Raw genomic sequence first — 19,247 nt, forward strand, 5'->3', positions numbered from 1 at the left:
AAATATTGACGCGGAGACGATTGGGGAATTGGAAAATTAATGATCATAACAAGTTACGCATCAAAATATTTATATCTTATTTTTTCAAGTGTCTACATCTTATATTCCAAGTATTTATATTTATGAAGATTGACGTGGGAATGAGTGCGGGGACTAGGAAAAGAGGGACCATAGAGGAAGAGTGATGCAGGAGTTTTAGAATAATAATTAGTGGGAACCATATAATTAGTGAGAACCATAGTACATAATTTGTCTAAATAAATGTGGAGATTCTGAGAGTATTAGAATAATTAAGGGTACTAAAATAGTTATTCATTATATTATTATGAACAAGAAGAATAATATAATTTTGATTTTGAAGCAGTTTTTAGTTAAGACTACAACAATGTATTAGTGAGATATTTAAAAAAAATATAAATATATTTAAGAATAATGGGTTCCTCAAATTCTCGTGACATGTATGAGTGTTACTTTTATCCAACTATTGGGTATCATATTGGATTCAAACCGAAACCGATAACTCACAAACATATTATATCCACCTATCTATCAGGGCCGGTCCTGAAGATTTTGGGGCCCGGGGCGGGAGATAAGTTTGAGTCCTTTATATAGAGGTGTAAATGAATAAGATATTATCCGATTTCTTTCGGATCTGAATCCGAAAAATTACTTAAATTATCTGATCTGTATTCGTATTCGAGACTATAGGTATTTGTATCCATATTCGAAAAGTTATAACGGATAAGGATACAGGTTAATAATTAACTGTTTGTATCTGCATCCGTATTCGTATCCGAAAAGTTACAACAGATAAGAATACGATTTAATAATTAACTATCCGTAACTATCTGTATCTGACCATTTACACCTCTACTCCACAAGAAATGAGTTGTTAAATACCAATAATTTATTACTTATATTTTAGTTGTATGGTATTGATATATGATCGTTAATGTAGCTGGTTCAAGACTATTTTTATTGTTGTCCTACGTGCTTAGAAAAAAAACACTATTGATCTTTAATTGATATATTCTGATTAACAATATAACATTATGAGATGAATAGTGACTAATATTTTGGTAATATGATATATGTTTTGTATCCAACAAATTTATTATGAAAAATATTAGATCTAATTAATGAATGAAAAAAAAAACTATATTTAGATATTATACTTTACTCGAATGTATATTAGTAATTTTTTTAATTATCTGAATTATATTCATATTTGTCTGATATATAATTCATATTCGTATACATTTAATATCCGATCCGTATCCGTATCCGAGACTATCCATATTCGCATCCGTATTTGAAAAATTACAATGGATAAAGATACAGTTTGATCACTATCCGATCCGTATCCGACCGATTACACCCTTACCTTTATATATATATATACTATTTTATTAATATGCCAATAGATCATTTTTATTTATAGAAAAGTTTAGAGCTTTTATATATACAAAGTTTGATTTTTAATATTTTATTTATTTTCAATATATACAAATAATTTTTTTGTAATATATACACACTAAAAAAATTTTGGGGCCCTTTGAATCCTGGGGCCCGGGGCCATCGCCCTGGGTGCCCTGCCCCAGGACCGGCCATGCTATCTATATGGAACTGAAATACTAGACCCAAAATCTATTGATAGATTATTATCTAGATTCAGATCCAGTAAGGTATACAAATAATAAGTATATGAATCAAAATTTAGACCCAATACTTTTAACGCACATGTTCAAATATGTCGGAGAGAAATTATAGTATTTATTATTTTTAGACAAATTTAAGAAAGATGAAATTTTATAATTTTCCCTTGGTTCATACTCCAATAAACTTAATTAATTAGTAGCTGCAAAGGATTTACTATAGCAACGCATTACATTTTACACTCAGCACACCACATAACCAAATACAGCACAATACATCTGCAACATATCAAACAACTAGATCTTGCCAGCGCGTCTAGTAAAACATAGGACCTTATTTTAACACACAAACACACACACAAAATAAAAAAAATAAAAAAATAAAAACGCCCAAAAACTAGAGTCCGTGTCCCCTCAAGTACACCTGAGGTACAATTTCAAAAACAGACGGTTCATATTAATTCAACTGGATCAAATTCAATCAAATATCTATTGTGACTATAGCGGATCTGTTTTAAATATCTAGCTGTTTATTGTCGTGTTAACGGTGTTTTAGCCAAAGCCTAGCATCATCATCATGTCCTAATGGATCCGGGTCCCCTAAATTAGTAACTCAAATTTTGAGTTTGGATCCGGACTGTTCCATCATAATCTGCGTAAACTTAAAAGATATCTAGCTGCGTAAATTTTAACATCGGTCAAATTGATCCGAATTCTATTTAGATATTTCGATCCAAATTCAAACTTTCACCTACTTCAGGAGATTCGGATTAAAATATCAAGAGATGATCACGCCATGCGAATCACACTGTGTCTAAACGTGACTCGCGTGATCATTTGATCATAATCTATGTTAGTTTATTTAAGATTCACCATTTAGTTAAGATCTAACGATCGTAATTACATATAATTCGCGTGATCACGTGCCGTACCATGTTGGGACTAGATCTTTCCTTATTTTTTTGAAATATTAAATAATTTTTTTTCAAATAATTTTTTTTCCTTATTAAAATGGCTTTCATCGATTCCAGAAAAATTACTCGGTGTCTCAGGTCATAACCAATCACACAGCACGCCACATGTTGCTAATATTATCTGGTATCATGACAAAAAAAAATATTATCTGGCATCATGACAAAAATAAAAAAATATTATCTGGCATCTTCCATAAATGGTAATCAGTCAAAGTCTGAACTGCTTATCACGTCGATATACACTGAAATCTAAAAGGCTACAATTTCAGAATAATATATTTCCAGATAAAACTTCCATATTTTGATAATCACGTTAATATTGAAGAGAGTTGCTGTTATTGGTGAAAATGGAGCGGACAGTGGTACATATCATTTTTAATTTTTTTTCAGATACAGATATATATACGGATTGGATTGGATATTAATAGAATATGAATATGGATACGGATCAGATAATATAATCTGTTCATAATATATATTAAACTATATAATATATATCTACAATTTAGATACATAACTTAAAATCATATTAGGTATTTATATTCAGAGGCGGAAGGAGTAAGAACTAATGGAGGTCAATTGATCCTTATTTTTCTTTTTCAAAATTTTTGTACTTATATACCGTTTTCTATAGAATCTAGAGTAAAATGCTACGGTGACTATAAATTGATTCTATTTGTAGCATGAAAAATTTATATGATTGACTTTTATTTATAATTAATCTCTAATTTAACTCCGTCCCTGTTGATATCCACACAGATATTCAATCCATATCCAATTTTTTTGAATACAGATCAAATAATTATCCACACCGTTTTCATCACTAGTTGCTGTTTTTTTAGGCAGTATATTTTACCAACGGTTTTTAATAAATGAGGAAAAGGCCCACGTCAGACGCACTTTTCTCTCTTAACAGTGGGTAGAACCGTAGAAGCGGCGGGTAAACAGAGTAGATTATTGATAGGGACATTAGTTCTCTCTGGACTGGACTGGACTGGACTGGAGAAGATCAAATCCGAGAATCAGCGAAATTAAATATAATACACCACCCTTGTAGCTACTACTAAGTTTTCAAAAAAATATATATAATACACCACCTTCCTACAATTGATTCTTTATATCGGGTCCTGGACAGTTACTTTCCAAAGAGGTGCTTGAATAAATAAGTATATATTGACTTGTTACACGTTTAGATGCATTTTTATAACCACTGGAGATCAAACCTCTTATCTCAGTGCTTGAAAAAAAGAGTACCGTGCAAAGCACAAGCTCCCCATTTCTCTCTCTTTTCCATTGAAGCAAGCCAAGCTGTTTCTCAAGAGTAAACGCTCAAGCTTAAGCTTTGCCACAGAGAACAACTACCTCTCTTCCTCTCTCTCTCTCTCTCTCTCTCTCTCTCTCTCTCTCTCTCTCTCTCTCTCGATGGATCAGTGGAATGGTCAAGACGTACCGACGAACAAACTCGTTCGACGTCTGGATGGAAATCAATTGGATCCAAGGTTACTGCGAATAATTTCCTTGTGCAATTTTTTAAACCAAATTTCGATTGAGACCTATATTTCCGTTCAACGAGCAAGCCTAGCATTATTTTTGTGAAATCTGTGGGCTTTAAGTAACGGAAGTTGATTTAGAGTAGTTTTGAGTGGCAATTCTCCTGTTGTTTATTCCTCTCTGCTTGATTTGTTGAAAATGGAGCTCAAGTTTTGAATTTCAATCATTCTTCATTAATTTCTTACATCCTCTGTAAATTGCATAAAGTCATGCACAGTGTTTCTTCTAGTAATTATTGCTCCTCTGTGTTTGATTTTGCAGTTTTTCTGCTCGAAAGGTTCAGAAAGCTGATCGTGAAAAAATGAGACGGGATCGGCTGAATGAGCAATTTCAGGAATTGGGAAATGCTCTAGGTTTTACCTGCCTCTATATGGTTCTTAATAATAACAAAATTGATATTTAAATTTTGAACTTGGTCATCATTCAACTAGAAACACCTTCTTGTGTGTTTAATTGAGGTAATATGTAGGCAGCAAGGTTTAATTGAGGCTCTAAATTCAAAATCTAACAAAGGTTAAAACTTTGTATCTGTCATTTGGAGCATGTTTAGGAACATGCTGTTGTGTTCCCGTACCAATATATACTGGCAGAGGTTCAGCTCTGTGGATCAGAATGTCAATCCCTGCCTTTAGGTTGGTTATAATTTTTTCTCCTTCTGCTTTAATTTAATTAGTATAATGTACAAATGCCAAATATATTTAATATGCAGATCCAGAGCGACCCAAAAATGATAAAGCAACCATCCTTTCTGATACTATCCAAGTGCTGAAAGATTTAGATGCTGAAGTAAATAGACTAAAAGCTGAATATGCCTCGCTATCTGAAGAATCTCATGAGGTAATACTGTAATTAGAGACCTAGACAATTGCAATTTCAATGGCTAATATTTAATTGGCATGCTTGAATTCTGCAAGTTTTCAGTCAACCCCTCATTCATGTCAAATGAGCCTAAACTAATTCCTACAACTGTGCAAATGTGCCTCAATCTTGTCCAATTTAGAGTAAATTAACCATAGTTGTTTAATTATTCATGGTTTCTACATAATTCTGTCTGAACTTATGTTCAGTTGTGTTAATATTCTGCAAGTTTTCAGTCAACCCCTTATTCATGCCAAATGAGCCTAAACTAATTCCTACAATTGTGCAAATGTGCCTCAATCTTGTATAATTTAGAGTAAATTAACCATAGCTGTTTAATTAGTCATGGTTTCTACATAATTCTGTCTGAACTTATGCTCAGTTGTGTTATCAAACCCGGTTACAATCCCTAAGTAACTGTTATGTTCTTTATTAACAGCTGACACAGGAGAAAAATGAGCTTAGAGATGAAAATACCTCCTTGAAATCTGAGACTGACAACTTAAATACTCAATACCAGCAAAAACTCAGAATGTTATACCCCTGGTCTGGACTAGACCATCCAGTTGTCATGGGGCCTTACCCATTTCCAGTGCCCATTCCAATCCCATCCAGTGCTGTCCCAATCCAACCCTACCCTTTCTACAGACCTTACTTGCCATTTCCTCAAGCCTGTAATAATGCGCAAACTGGTGTGGATACCAATGTTGCTCCACAAACAGGTGGTAACAGGTCTGACAGTATGGCTAGTGAAGCTTCTAGAAGCAAGAGAAGTGAAGAATGTAGTGATGTAGCAACAGAGTTGGAGCTAAAGATGCCTGGCTCTGTGGATCCCTCTCCTTTGAAGGCTACAAGTAATAAGGTACGGCCATTGAATGATTTGTTTTTCCGTTGCTTGTGTAATAGCATCAGTGAGAAGGAGATTTGAGTGTTATGATGGTGGTGGGGGTCGGGTGTGTGTGTGTGTGTGTGTGTGTGGGAACTAATTTAATCCTTTTTTGCCCTTTTGCCAGGATTTATTGACTGATGCAAGGAAGAAGCAACAATGGCCAATAGAAAGTAGTTCAAGTAGGACCAGTCCTAGTTCAATACAGGACAGCTCTTGTGATAGCATCACTCTTGATGGTTCTTCTTCGAATAACAATTAATCGACTCTTTATCAAAGAGTAACCTGGACTAAATTATAAAACCTTTTCCTTTATTAGAATGCTAGGCAGTTTCGTCAAAAATCTCCGGAAATGTATATCATGGAGAGCACAAGCAGTATTTAGGTTGACTGTTGTCATAGATGGAATTGATTATGGCATGCACGATGTAATCTTCATATAGTATGTCACTGAATTGGATAATAAATGAAATGTGAATAACTTCTATAGATATTAATGTTGAAATTTTAAAGGTAGTAAAACTATCTAGTTAAATTTTGCTTTAGTTTAGCACTGAGTAGTCTTAACTGACAAATGTACTATATTTTTTATATTAATTGTACATTATTTTCCTTTCTTTTTGTCATTTGCTATTCACTCACGAGTTGTTAATTGTTTCCATTTTCAGGTTTATCTGTAAAAATTGTCTCCAGGGGAACAAATTGACATTATATTCTCTTAAATTGTCTGAAATAGGACCCTTGATTGTCCATAACAGTACAAAGATCTCTATATCCTCAGTTAATTGCGAAAAGGTGTTAATGTTTTGAGTTTAGCTACTGATTAGTATCTATTTTTGAAAAATGTTCCTCAATTAGAAACTGTTAACCAATCATGCAGTGCCTCCTAATCGAAGAGTATTTAGGGAGTTCTTCCTCCTAATTGATGAGCACTGATTAAAACTAATATATCAACAATTTTGAAAGTCATATATTAGTTTCTATTGATGCTTCAAACATTCTAATTCGCTTCTTCCTTTATCAAAATCACACAAGAACATACAAAGCACCAGTTCTCTGGAAACTGAGACCTCTAATTACATTCATTAAGACAACATATGACATTGTTTTTGCATCCTTCTATTGTTCTTCCATCTTTAATATTACTTCTTTCAGCATTCCAAACCTTTAATGGTGCTTAGATTAAGCCATCGAGGCATTGACAGCATGCAACAAGCCTTTGCCAATTATTTTTCACCTCTGGAAAACTGGTACAGTTCTACACAGAACCCTTTTAGAGTTCTGAAAATTCCAAGGTCATTTCTCAAAGTTTTTAAGGTGCAGGAAATGATTAATAATTATGAACAAGTTCTCTTTTTGATGGCAGAAAAGAAAAATACAACAGAAGCAGCAGAGCTGAGTGAATGTGTGAAATTAATTGTCATTCATTGATTGAATCAAATTTTCAAAAACATGTTTTTGAACAAGCAATTAAACTTTTTGAGGTTGGTTATGCTTTTGAACAAGCAACGTTTATGAGAAAGCCTTCTCAATTCAAGCCATGATTCTAGTACAAGTCACATTCAGTCCATTACCCCAGTTCAAGGTTTCAAGCCTAACACCTAATTCTGGTATAGTCACATAAGTTGAGGAATAACTGAACATTAAGACATGAGAATTGTTGCCTACAGGATATAAAATAAATGATTTCCTTACTAGGTCCTTTATTTTAAAGAAAGAAAGAAAAAAAAAAAAAAAAGGTAAAAAGACTGTTCCTGTCAATGGTCCAACAAAAGAAAAAGAAAGTAAAGAAAAATCATACAGAGAAACGAGATCTTATAATATGATGCTATAAAAAAATTTAACCATGGCCTGACTTTCCCTGGCTAAGGCTACTAAACGGATAGTGTGTGTACTGGCGCAATCACTTTCCACTGGAGAAAATCGAGAAAAAGATTTTTGAGTATATTTAGTTCATCCCTTGTTTGTTTGAATGACTTGCATATTCCCTGGCAAAATAAAATATTGAAGTCAATGCCCTCTGATCATTGCTTTTTTCTTGCGAAGCATATTGAAAGTTCCTATCTAAATCTTGCCAATATTCCATGCTTCCCATTTCTTTATCAAAATCAAAATCAAGAACAAGTGGTAAGCAGCAACTTAAACGTCCTATGAGATCATGTATAAGCATGGGAATTTTGAAAATGAATGGGGTCAATTCAATTGACCCCAATTCGTTTCATGTAGATCTGCCCCTAATAAAGGCACTATTTTTCAGTGTTTTAAAATGCGGTTTTGTTCATGTGTGCAGAAGGCCACTGCATACCGCATATGCGGTATGTGGACGCATATGCGGATTTTCATGCGGATTTATATATACGGATTTTAAAATAAAAATTCATGTATATATCTATATTCATATTCATATATTTGAATTTATTTTCACATAATTACATAACCAACAATAATTTTTTGACTTTTTTCATATAAATTTTAATTAAAATACAATCAAATTATCAAAACCGCATGGAATGACTGCATGGCCGCATTTTTAATCCACATATGCTTTTTTTTATTCCGCATGACCGCATATTCGGACCGCATATGCGGCCGCATGGTAAAAATCGCATGGAAAAACCGCATGGGCATTCTGAGCACGGCTGCCGACTGCATATGCATATGCGCCCCATGCGGCCGCATTTTAAAACACTGCTATTTTCAGATCTCAAAGTCAATGCAAATTGTATAAAATTAATAATCAATAGTAGACCATTTGTAAATTGGTCCTGACATTGCCCATCCAAAATCATATTTTTCTGACATATGCACGGGTTACAAATAGATGTGAGACATCCTCTACCTGCCTACAAAAGGGACAAGAAAAATTGCAACTCCATCCCTTTTGTTTTTTTTGCGCATAAAAACTTATATAAGGATCTGACTTTATATTTATCGGATTTATGCTTTACTGTCCTACTACTTTTTAAGTATTTGACCCTTTACCCATAATATATAACACCCCCATGAATGTTTCTTTTGAATAAATTAAGCTCCTTCTCCTTACCTGTAATAACACCTCAACAAATACCTTTCGTTGCTTGGTCATAAGGATAAAGCTGCTGAGACAGCTTAAAAACAATCACTTCAGATAATTTTCAATCGTCTTGTGAGGTTAGAAGATTTAAAACTACATTATCCAAAGTAACACTTTAATTCACTTCAAATAAAGATGTCCATCATGCATTCTATTTGAGTTACGAGGACCTTCCACCAGTTTTGAAGCAATGCTTCATCTTTTGCTCCCTCTTTCCTGAAGATTTTGAGTTTCATAAACCAGATTTAATCTATATGTGGTTAGCAGAGGGGTTTTTGCAAGATAGGGAAGATTTTTGGGAGTTGGGGGAATGAGTATTATAAGGAGTTACGGTTGCGAAATCTTTTGGAAGTAACTGGACCAAGTTTTGATCAGGTACATTGCAAAATGCATCACCTTTTGTGGTCTTTTGCCCGCCAACTAGGAAAAGATGAGAACTCTATATTATGGGAGGGACAAGTTTTATCTAGGTCTGAGGGTTCACTGAAAGTAATTAAGACGATTATCAAGATAAGGAAATAAGGTGAAAACTAGAGTAATTAAAAAGGAAAAGGAGTTAAGAACAATATTGCTTCGTGATAAACTTCAAATTGCACTTGATGATTTGTATAAACCCTTTTCAAACCTCCGAATATTAGATCTCAGTTGGTCCAATTTCTCAAGTTTACCAGAATTTTTTTGTGACCTTGTGCATCTAAGATATTTAGATGTCAGTGGTGCAAATATAAGAAATCTTCCAAATTCCATTGGAAATCTCAAATATCTAATATATTTGAATGTTGCATTTTGCTATGATTTGTCACATGTTCCTTGTAGTATTATCAATTTACAAGAACTGAAATTACTCAATACTTACAATTCAGGAGTTAAGACAATTCCAACGGGCTTGAGTAAACTAGACAGGCTTGTTGAATTATACTGATTCAAACCATACCAGAACAGTTTTAAGGGATTCAGTAGCCTAGATGAGTTGGAAGATCTTTCACAACTTGTTACTCTTCATTTAGTGTGTTTGGAGAAAGTTTCTGATATCAATATAGCAAAAAAAACAAACCTTCAGAACAAAGTTCAGTTGAATAAACTACACCTTGAATACACGTCACTGATTTGGGAAGATCAACTTTTACTAACGGATCATGACAACTGAGGGCATATTAAATGAGCTTCGTCCTCCAAATTCACTATAATTTTTTCAAATTGCAAATTACTTTGGTAATCACATTCCTAATTGGCTTAATTTGGGGGTGATCCTCCCAAATTTGCGATTTGTTGAAATTTGTGATTGTGCATGCTTTGATAGGCTTGCACCATTAGGCCAACTCCCCAATTTGGATTCTCTTCAAATAAATGGTGCATATTCAGTTGTACGTGTGGGAGAAGAATTCATGAATGGAGATTTAAAAAGCAGAATGACATTTCGTTCGACGATTATAATACCAGCTTTTCCTGAATTGAGTCGACTACAATTTGATGGGATGTGCAATTGGAAAGAGTGGCAGTGGAACAACAGAGAGCCAACCATGTCCAAGCTGAAGCAATTATTTGTTAAAGCTTCTCATCAGTTGAGATCTCTTCCGGAGGGTCTTTCGCATCATGCTACTTCTTTGGAATACCTAAAAATTGACTGTGCTGATAAGCTGAATACCATAGAGAACTTCCCATCAATTAAAAATATTTGTGTTTATGAAAACCCAAACCTAGTGAGGATTTCTAATCTGCCAAGCATCACCTATATTCAAATCTCCCACTGCCCAAATCTAAAAGATGTGGAGAACCTTCAAACTTTGCAGAAGATTTCATTAATTGATTATAAAATGGAAACCCTCCCAGAATACTTGATGACAACAATGCCACAGAAGCTAATAATCAATTGTAGTGATGAGTTGCTGCTGGAGATCAAAACCCAAGGAGAAGGTGGCTCTGAGTGGCACAAATTCAATCACATTCCCACAGTGAAAATCTACTCACAAGAATATGCCATTACCTACAATATAAGCACAAGGTCAACTCAGGGATGACGTGACAGCAAATTGTTCAGGTATATCTCTGATTCATTTGTTATCTAGCTAAAGTGTTAACCATGCTTGTAGGTTGTTTTTTTGCATAAGAGTGCTACATTTAAATTTATGTTGTGCCTTTATTGATAAGTTGATCACATGTCTTCTACTAATCCATAAAAGTATAGAATTTACAATTTGAATTTGTCCGGTACCATCCTTATCTCTGAATTTTTGCATTTCAATGAGCCATTTTCGAGGATATCTTTTGTAAGTTACATACATATGAGAATCATCTTTGAATGGGAGACAAGTGCAGCGGATAGAGACTCAAATGAATCTCAGTAGTTAGGTTTATGAGAAGTTTGTACTCCTATATTTTTCTTCTTCTTTTTTCCCTTTGTCTGTTTTATGATTCCTGATTTAAATGAGGTTATATAGAAAAAGAGCAAAAGCAATTTAGGACTGGCTTTCTCAAGTAGCACCATATTTTAGTTATATGATTCGCATCATGCATAAGAAATTTTGTCAGCTGCCGTCGAAAAGTTTTGTGCACATTTTTGTTTTTTAATTAACAAAGTAACAAACTGACAAATGTTCAATAAAAAAGACTGAGAAATTTTGTCAGCTGCCGTCAAAACTGAGACCTCTAATTACATTCATTAAGACAACATATGACATTGTTTTCTTATCCTTCTATTTTTCTTTCATCTTTAATATTACTTCTTTCAGCATTCCCAACCTTTAATGGTGCTTAGATTAAGCCATCGAGGCATTGACAGCATGCAACAAGCCTTTGCCAATTATTTTTCACCTCTGGAAAACTGGTACAGTTCTACACAGAACCCTTTTAGAGTTCTGAAAATTCCAAGGTCATTTCTCAAAGTTTTTAAGGTGCAGGAAATGATTAATAATTATGAACAAGTTCTCTTTTTGATGGCAGAAAAGAAAAATACAACAGAAGCAGCAGAGCTGAGTGAATGTGTGAAATTAATTGTCATTCATTGATTGAATCAAATTTTCAAAAACATGTTTTTGAACAAGCAATTAAACTTTTTGAGGTTGGTTATGCTTTTGAACAAGCAACATTTATGAGAAGGCCTACTCAATTCAAGCATGCCATTACCCAATATTTATAGCATGACCCAATATTCAATCCATTACCCCAGTTCAATGCTTCAAGCCCTAACACCTAATTCTGGTATAGTCACATCAGTTGAGGAATAACTGAACATTAAGACATGAGAATTGTTGCCTACAGGATATACATGAAACCAGAATAAATGACTTCCTTACTAGGTCCTTTATTATAAAGAAAAGAAAAAAAAAAGTTCCACTGGGTCCGCCCCTGACTGTTCCTGTCAATGGTCCAACAAAAGAAAAAGAAAGTAACTATAAAAAAATTTAACCATGACCTGACTATCCCTGGCTAAGGCTACTAAAGGGAAATTTTTTATTCATAGAAATTAAGAAAAAGGTAGAGAGAAAAACAGAAAGAATACATAGTTTGTAATATTGATAGAAAGATCAGTACAGATTTTACTGATTCTAACAATCAAAACAATTAGGATAGGTAGAATATGTACCCATCCTAACCTATAAATTTTCTATTTTGCAGATTGTGAAGACGGTGCCGCAGAAGATCCAGAATTAACCTGTTGTCATTCATGTTTTGAAGATGGTGCCGTAGAAGATTAGGATAGGTTACGATGAATACAGATTTTACCTATCATAACTGTTTTAATTGTTATGATCAGTAAAATATGTACTGATCTTTTTACCAATATCACAAACTCTACGCTCTTTTTATTTCTCTCTCAAACTTTTTCTCAATTTCTATGAATAAAAAATTTTCCTACTAAAGAGCAAGTAACCACATGTTAAAGCACACGGATTGTGTACTGGCGCAATCACTTTCCACTGGAGAAATCGAGAAAGAGATTTCTGAGTATATTTAGTTCACCCTTGTTTGTTTGTTTGACTAGCATATTCCCTTGCTATCTAGCCACAAGCATAGGGGGGCATTATTATTGGGCTTTGAGATTCGTGCCAAGTTAAAAATAACTGTCCAGGTCCATTAATTGTAAAATATTACTTTGTGCAATATTGGAGAGGATGTGAATTCCATCTTACATGTACACAAAATACCAAAAAAAAAAAAAAAAAGATTGGCATAAAATGTAAGGAAACAAGATGCACTAACAATTCAACATTTTATTCCTACATACGCGAAACTATTATTAACCTCTAAATCCACCATCCTCATGCTACGCAAAATGAAACAAAAAGACAAAACAACAAAGGCAATGCGCTCTGTTAGTCCAGAGTAAGTAACTTCTAAAACATAGGGGGAAAAAAAAAACTCATCTGCCACTGCAGCCCATCATTCAAAACCAGATCCCAGTAAAACCCTCTTAATATGCCCGAATAAAGGTATAAGTGCAACTAACGCAATCTGGAACTGCTCTGAGCTATTCAACCTAATACCAACCTGACCTGATCCCTTGTTACTGATATTCCCATGCAACACCAAATTTGTACCTCTACCAACCGGCACCTGAGACTGACAATTCAGCCCCAGTGCTAGCTCACCATGCCAATCCACAATAGAGAGAGCAAGTGTAGATAACATTCTACCAATTGGGTAGTCCTTGTCTTTCAAGGTCACCTCAACACGACCCCCAGATGCCATCTCACCACGCCCAGTCATCACACCTCCACTCACAAGCATCTTCAGTTGCTTGTTAACAATTAGCCTGTCTTCTATTTTGGCCCCAGCTGACACTGAGTCACCCAAGAGATTGACTGAAACACCAGCTAATGTGTCATTTCGCTTGAAATTGCGGAACCTCGTCTCACCTCGTACTGTGTATGACATGTCCTTACCAACAGACTGGAGGTCAAGCCCAAGTGAGCTTGACTTGCCTTCACCATGCTTGAGTGAACTGGACACATCCAGTTGCAAGGAGCTTTCCTTCTTGTCCTTTGTAAGCTGCCCAGATACAGACACTGGTAGCTTATCCTTAATAATGAAGAGTCGTTCTAGGTTTAAACCCTCGTATCCAATATCATGGTCCCACCCATGGAGGTCCAAGACAGGACGTACCAGCCACTGGTTAGACGAGTCAAGGTAGCGGTACCTGTGCACTGGTGCATCAGAATCAAAAGAAGCAGGCAGGGTCATGTCAGGCATGGGCACAGGAACTGAAGCAGGTACACCCACTTCATCCCCTTCCAGTTTCTCGCCAGTGTCAAAGTTCGACTCCTGTTGTGCCTCGGCCATTTTCTTAGCCATTTTTCGCCTTTTTCTCTCCTCCTTCATCTGCTTCTTGAAATAGAGCTTCTCCCTGTACTCAACCTCATCAAGATATGCCTTTCTCTGTAGCTTGCTCAGTTTGGCAAGTTGTGACTTTGTTAAGCTCCGAAATGGAGGTAGGTCATCATAATCTGAACCATCATCAGAATCTGACCCGTCATCCAATTCATCCAGCAACTCATCCTCATCACCAAACTGTTCCTCTTCAGGAAGCTTCACTTGAGGCCTTGACTGGAGAAGAGTAGATAGAAAATATGGCAATGGTGGATTCCTCCGATTAAATGTTCGATTATATGGTGCACTATCTTCCAGTTTAAGCAATGCATTCGCCTCACCAAGAATTTTTGAGGCGAAGGAAAGCAACAACAGTTGCGGTTCCCAAACTGTACCATTTGGTAAGACCCGTTTACCTGCCCGGTTCATGCGGCAAGCAGAGTGGTTCTCAACTAAAGATACTGGATTCATTAATCGCACATCTCCTGCTGCTTGGCGAATATTCTGTTGCACAATGTGGGTCCGTTGCGTCACAAACATGTCATAGGTTAGCGGTATGCCATTTTGTCCTTCAGGTGGGGCTGATGCAGCATGCGTCAGAACAATAATCGCATTGAACCAGATAGCCGAGCCAAACACATTTGTAATTGTTCGTAAGAGCCCCACATCACCATAGTCCCGGCTTTGCACATCTAACCGGTCAAAATAGAGGACAATATCTGGTGGGTTGTTTTTCACAAACTTTTTAACAGAGTGCAGAATCTTTTCATTCTTTTGAGTGTCAGAAGAGGAGGTGGAAAGACCAGGTGTATCAATAATTCTGACATTGATGCCCTGAATCACACCTGATATCACTTGAACAGAGCAGGTACCAGGTCCAAAAGTGTGGACTGGGACTCTCGACTCATTGAAGAGTGAATTGATGGTGGAGCTCTTGCCAACACCAGCCTTGCCAAGAAGCATTATGGTGCATGTGAAGTCAAGTGTCTCGTTTCCAGAGAGTTCTAGTTGCTCAGCTAAGACGCTTGCTCGGTCAAAGCTGACAACTACAGGTCGGGTTGTGTTTCTCCTCAGCTGCTCTGCTAATCCAAGACGGTATAACACCTGTGAAATAAACCAAAGCAGTTGTGAATTTAGCTATGTAATAAATGGTCTGCAGAGGTCCATATTCATATAAAAATATTTGTTAGGACTAGCTTGTACATACTGGCAATGTGTTATACAGAATCAATATAATAGCAAATATTATATCAGAATCTCAATAAGCCCTAATTCTATTGTATTATTCCCACTCACCATACTCGCGCACACAACCACCTCCACACACACACACCTCTTCAAAAATAAGAAAAAGTGAACCTTCATTGGTATTGAACAAGGGATAGCGGTCCAATACGATCACAGACTACTTACTGGTAAAGTGCATGACAGGTAATTTGTTCACAAGCTGAATCACTAAACAAAATAACAAAAAACAAAATATATATATATATTAAAAATAAAAAAACCTGTGCAACAACAGTATTGTGAGGTGTCTGGCCAAGCCGATGCACTAGTCTCAAAAACTTCACCCTAATATTTTGAAGTTTCTCTCTTATTTCATCATGCTCCCCCACTTCATCAGTAATTGCCTCATCTGACGGTTGAGACTGCCTTTGTGGCGCAGCCACACGACCGTTTGCCACATACTGCACTGAACGAGTTGAGGAAGGGTCCGGTAAGGAAGCTGATCCAAGACCAGCTGGCTTGGGTGGTGCAGGTGCTGTTGCCGGCGCTGAAACTGCTACCTGTGGCTGAGTCTCTGTGTGATTTTCGTCATTATCAGAAAAGCTCGAGTCAGATGCATCCTCGACCAAAGGAGACTCGTCAAAATGTCCCCTAACAATACTTTCACTTGCATTATCAGCCTCCGCTGCTCGATTTTCACCTTCAATTCTTTTGTAAACTTCACTATTCATAGCCCCATTATTTTGCACCAAAATTTCAGTCGGTGGGTTTTCATGCAAACCATTAGCATGGCTCATAAATGACCCATTGGCACCACTTGCATCATCATTAGCAGGCTCGACTTCGTGAGTCTGCATGTACCTCTCAGCAAATGATACTAAATCAGGCTCAATAACAGCATCAGATTCAAGTAAGGCATCTCTGGCCTCCTGAGTTATATCCTCACTGGACTGAACATCTCCACTTGCTGTCCCATTGGACATAGGTTTTGTGTCATGTGATTCATAAAGGTCTCCATTTTGTGTTCCATCTGATGTTAGAATGATTTGTTCGAGGTCCCTTGGTTCCTGGACAACCTCCTTTTGAGGGGCTTCTTCATATTTAGACTGGAGCTCTTCATTTTCCATCTCATCAGATGTCACGGTGATTGGGTTAATGTCCTTTGGTTCCTGGACAACCTCCTTTTGAGGGGCTTCTTCATATTTAGACTGGAGCTCTTCATTTTGCATCTCATCAGATGTCACGGTGATTGGGTTAATGTCCTTTGGTTCCTGGACTATCTCTTTTTGAGAGACCTCTTCATAGAGCACTTCGTTTTGCTTCCCGTTGAACGTCACTGACGGAGGGTCAATGTCCCCAGCTTCTGTGACTATCTCCTCTTGCGGGATCTGATTATACGACCGGGTATCTCCATTTAGTGCCTCATCTGATTCAACTATGATTGGATCGGTCAACGTACCATTCCTCTTATTCACACCTACTTCTTCATTAGCAAAAATGCCTCTTTCTCCATCATAGGCTTCTACTTCATTTTCAATGGCTAAACCAGGTGAGGCATCTTGGGCCTCTTGAATTATCTTCTCAGGAGGGACCTCTTCATTTGATTTCACCTCACAATTACCCATCCCTTCTGCTTTCCCTAATATGGAGTCTGTTTCCCTATCATTTATCTCTTCACTCATCCCAGCCTCCTCTTCTCTATTGGAGGTTTCTTGCTCTGGTTCATGGTTCAACCCATCATTATACACGGCATCAATTGGTTCATCTTTCTCCTGTGAATTTACAACCTCATTCTCATTAGGAATTACGTCACTAATGGCATTATCACCTCTATCCTCCTCGATTTCCCTAATAATGACCCCCTCATCTCCATTCCATAGCCTTGATTCACTATCTGTATCATCAAAAGAATGAAAATGGTGTGAATCACCTTCATTCTTCTCTTTTGTGTTTTCTTGAGTAATTGCTTCTATAACCTTTTCATTGTTCTCACAGTTCTGCTCTTTCTCTTCAACCGGCGCTTCAATCGCATCCTCAAAAGCATCTCCATCTAAGCCATCTTCTATATTTTTTGATTCATCCATTGGCTCAAAAGATTCGTTTTTGACATCATTTGTAAGAAATTCTGTTTCATCTTTGGCTGAATCCATTAGGACTTGTCAGATCTGAACCATAAACATGAAAAATTAGTCAATCATGTGTCCAAAAGTGTCTAACAATTCAGAAATGAATGTGTTATATTTGTTCAATAAAGAATTCAAAAATGTATTATATTTCTTCTCTGTACTAAGACAGTTGACCAAATTAGCAGGAACTCGGTTACAAACAGAGACTGAAATCATTCTTAGACAGACCTTAAAAACTAAAAAATCAGGTAATAAATAATAAATAGATGATAAAAGAGACATTGATAGGAAAAAAAAGAAACTGAGATTAACGTTCTCTAGAGGTAGAAGCGGCTAACATTTGAGATTCAAATCATTCTTAGACAGACCTTAAAAACTAAAAAATCAGGTTATAAATAACAAATAGATGATAAAAGAGAAATTGATAGGAAAAAAAAAAACTGAGATTAACGTTCTGTAGAGGTAGAAGCGACTAACATAAGCTCCTCGTAACTATCTATTCTTGATTGAAAAATCAGATATGAAGAAGATAAGGTCCATATTCCTCTCTTTCTCTATGATAATTTTTATCTAATTTCGGAAAAACCCTAATTCCTTAAAAGAAAAGAAAAAAAATTACCTTTCTCCGTATCTCCTCCAATAAATCCTTTTTATCTAATTTGAGTAAAAAAGAAGAAGAAAGATCTCTAACCTTTGTGGAGATCCGAGCCAGAAAGAGATAGCTGGGGATTGAAGCGCACCAGCAGGGCGTACAGATAGTAAGGCTAAGGCGATCGAGAGAGAAAGAGAGAAAGAGAGAAAGCGAGACAGCGCTGTAGCCTATGCCTATCTAGGGTTCCTCCAATAAGAAATGAGAATTATGGATTGCGGTTTAGACAAGCCATTAGCCTTAACAGTCTTTCTTACAGCCTTTAGATATTTGCTAATTTAGCCCCTATGAAACATGAATTTTAACTATAAAGTTGTTAATTTTTTTTTTTTAAGTTTTTGCTACTTTTAATTGCATTTTATAATTCAATTTGAATCTCAACATATATTAACACTATATATGTTTTTTTTATAATAAAATATGTTGATTGTTGACGGAACAGATAGTGGAAAAAATAATAGTCCGAACAAAAAAAAAAAATTGAATTTTAGTTAATGTTTATACTATATAATAGAGTAGACTTATGGTGCTTTTAAGGTGACTAAACTCTTTGGTGGATTTAGCTTCGAAATCAAAATCATTTCAAATAAGGAATTTAAACAGTTGAAACTCATATACTTCGCGAGTGATGTATTTACATGTCAAATTTATAAATTTATAAATTTTTAATTTTATTTAGTAAAAGTTAAGTGGGAGTATGATAGAGGCACGTAGAAAAAAAAATTGCTATTTAAACCCTCCACTTTTAATATGTTAAATTTATAAATTTTGACTTAATTTAGTATAAAGTCATATTTTTGACTTAATTTTAGTATTTAAATCCTCCTCTTTTAATTAAAAATTTGTGTGCATGTAGAAAAAAAAAATATAGATTACATCTAGTTGTTTTATTTTGACATATAAGTTTTAAATTTTTTATTATTAAAAAGTAAAGGTATGAT

At 35.7% G+C, this 19,247-nt stretch overlaps 2 protein-coding genes across 6 annotated transcripts; one reads left to right on the plus strand and one right to left on the minus strand.

The window, feature by feature from the left end:
- Nucleotides 1–3,896: 3,896 nt before the first annotated feature.
- LOC144562221 (transcription factor bHLH121-like) lies at nucleotides 3,897–6,538 on the plus strand. Of its 5 annotated transcripts, none has more exons than XM_078311404.1 (6): nucleotides 3,897–4,128; nucleotides 4,442–4,533; nucleotides 4,890–5,017; nucleotides 5,478–5,730; nucleotides 5,761–5,900; nucleotides 6,052–6,538. In XM_078311404.1, the coding sequence occupies exons 1-6, from the start codon at nucleotides 4,052–4,054 to the stop codon at nucleotides 6,184–6,186; spliced, it is 825 nt and encodes a 274-aa protein (XP_078167530.1). In that variant the 5' UTR covers nucleotides 3,897–4,051; the 3' UTR covers nucleotides 6,187–6,538. The 5 variants fall into 5 exon arrangements, 4 of the variants coding, with proteins under 4 accessions (XP_078167530.1, XP_078167528.1, XP_078167531.1 ...); XR_013514009.1 differs by having other exon boundaries at nucleotides 3,899–4,128; nucleotides 5,478–5,900; nucleotides 6,052–6,440; nucleotides 6,471–6,538; XM_078311403.1 differs by having other exon boundaries at nucleotides 3,944–3,991; nucleotides 4,032–4,128; nucleotides 5,478–5,900.
- Nucleotides 6,539–13,162: 6,624 nt separating this feature from the next.
- On the minus strand, nucleotides 13,163–18,539 carry LOC144561549 (translocase of chloroplast 101, chloroplastic-like). Its single transcript, XM_078310521.1, has 3 exons — nucleotides 18,349–18,539; nucleotides 15,813–17,696; nucleotides 13,163–15,408 (listed from the first exon to the last, which is right to left on the minus strand). Exons 2-3 carry the CDS (start codon nucleotides 17,679–17,681, stop codon nucleotides 13,378–13,380), a joined length of 3,900 nt encoding a protein of 1,299 aa, XP_078166647.1. The 5' UTR covers nucleotides 17,682–17,696; nucleotides 18,349–18,539; the 3' UTR covers nucleotides 13,163–13,377.
- Between the last annotated feature and the right edge of the window lie 708 nt (nucleotides 18,540–19,247).

Source organism: Carex rostrata, chromosome 11 (assembly GCF_964058835.1).
Source record: "Carex rostrata chromosome 11, lpCarRost1.2, whole genome shotgun sequence".
Lineage (NCBI taxonomy): Eukaryota > Viridiplantae > Streptophyta > Magnoliopsida > Poales > Cyperaceae > Carex > Carex rostrata.

Bases quoted from the DNA above. Each gene is read 5' to 3' on its own strand.
- LOC144562221 (XM_078311402.1), top strand. From the start codon at position 4,052: ATGGATCAGTGGAATGGTCAAGACGTACCGACGAACAAACTCGTTCGA. The intron at 4,129-4,441 runs GTTACTGCGAAT...TTGATTTTGCAG, and splicing joins GGAAATCAATTGGATCCAAG to TTTTTCTGCTCGAAAGGTTC. The intron at 5,901-6,051 runs GTACGGCCATTG...CCCTTTTGCCAG, and splicing joins TGAAGGCTACAAGTAATAAG to GATTTATTGACTGATGCAAG.
- LOC144561549 (XM_078310521.1), bottom strand. From the start codon at position 17,681: ATGGATTCAGCCAAAGATGAAACAGAATTTCTTACAAATGATGTCAAA. The intron at 15,409-15,812 runs GTTTTTTTATTT...TTTATTTCACAG, and splicing joins ACAATACTGTTGTTGCACAG to GTGTTATACCGTCTTGGATT.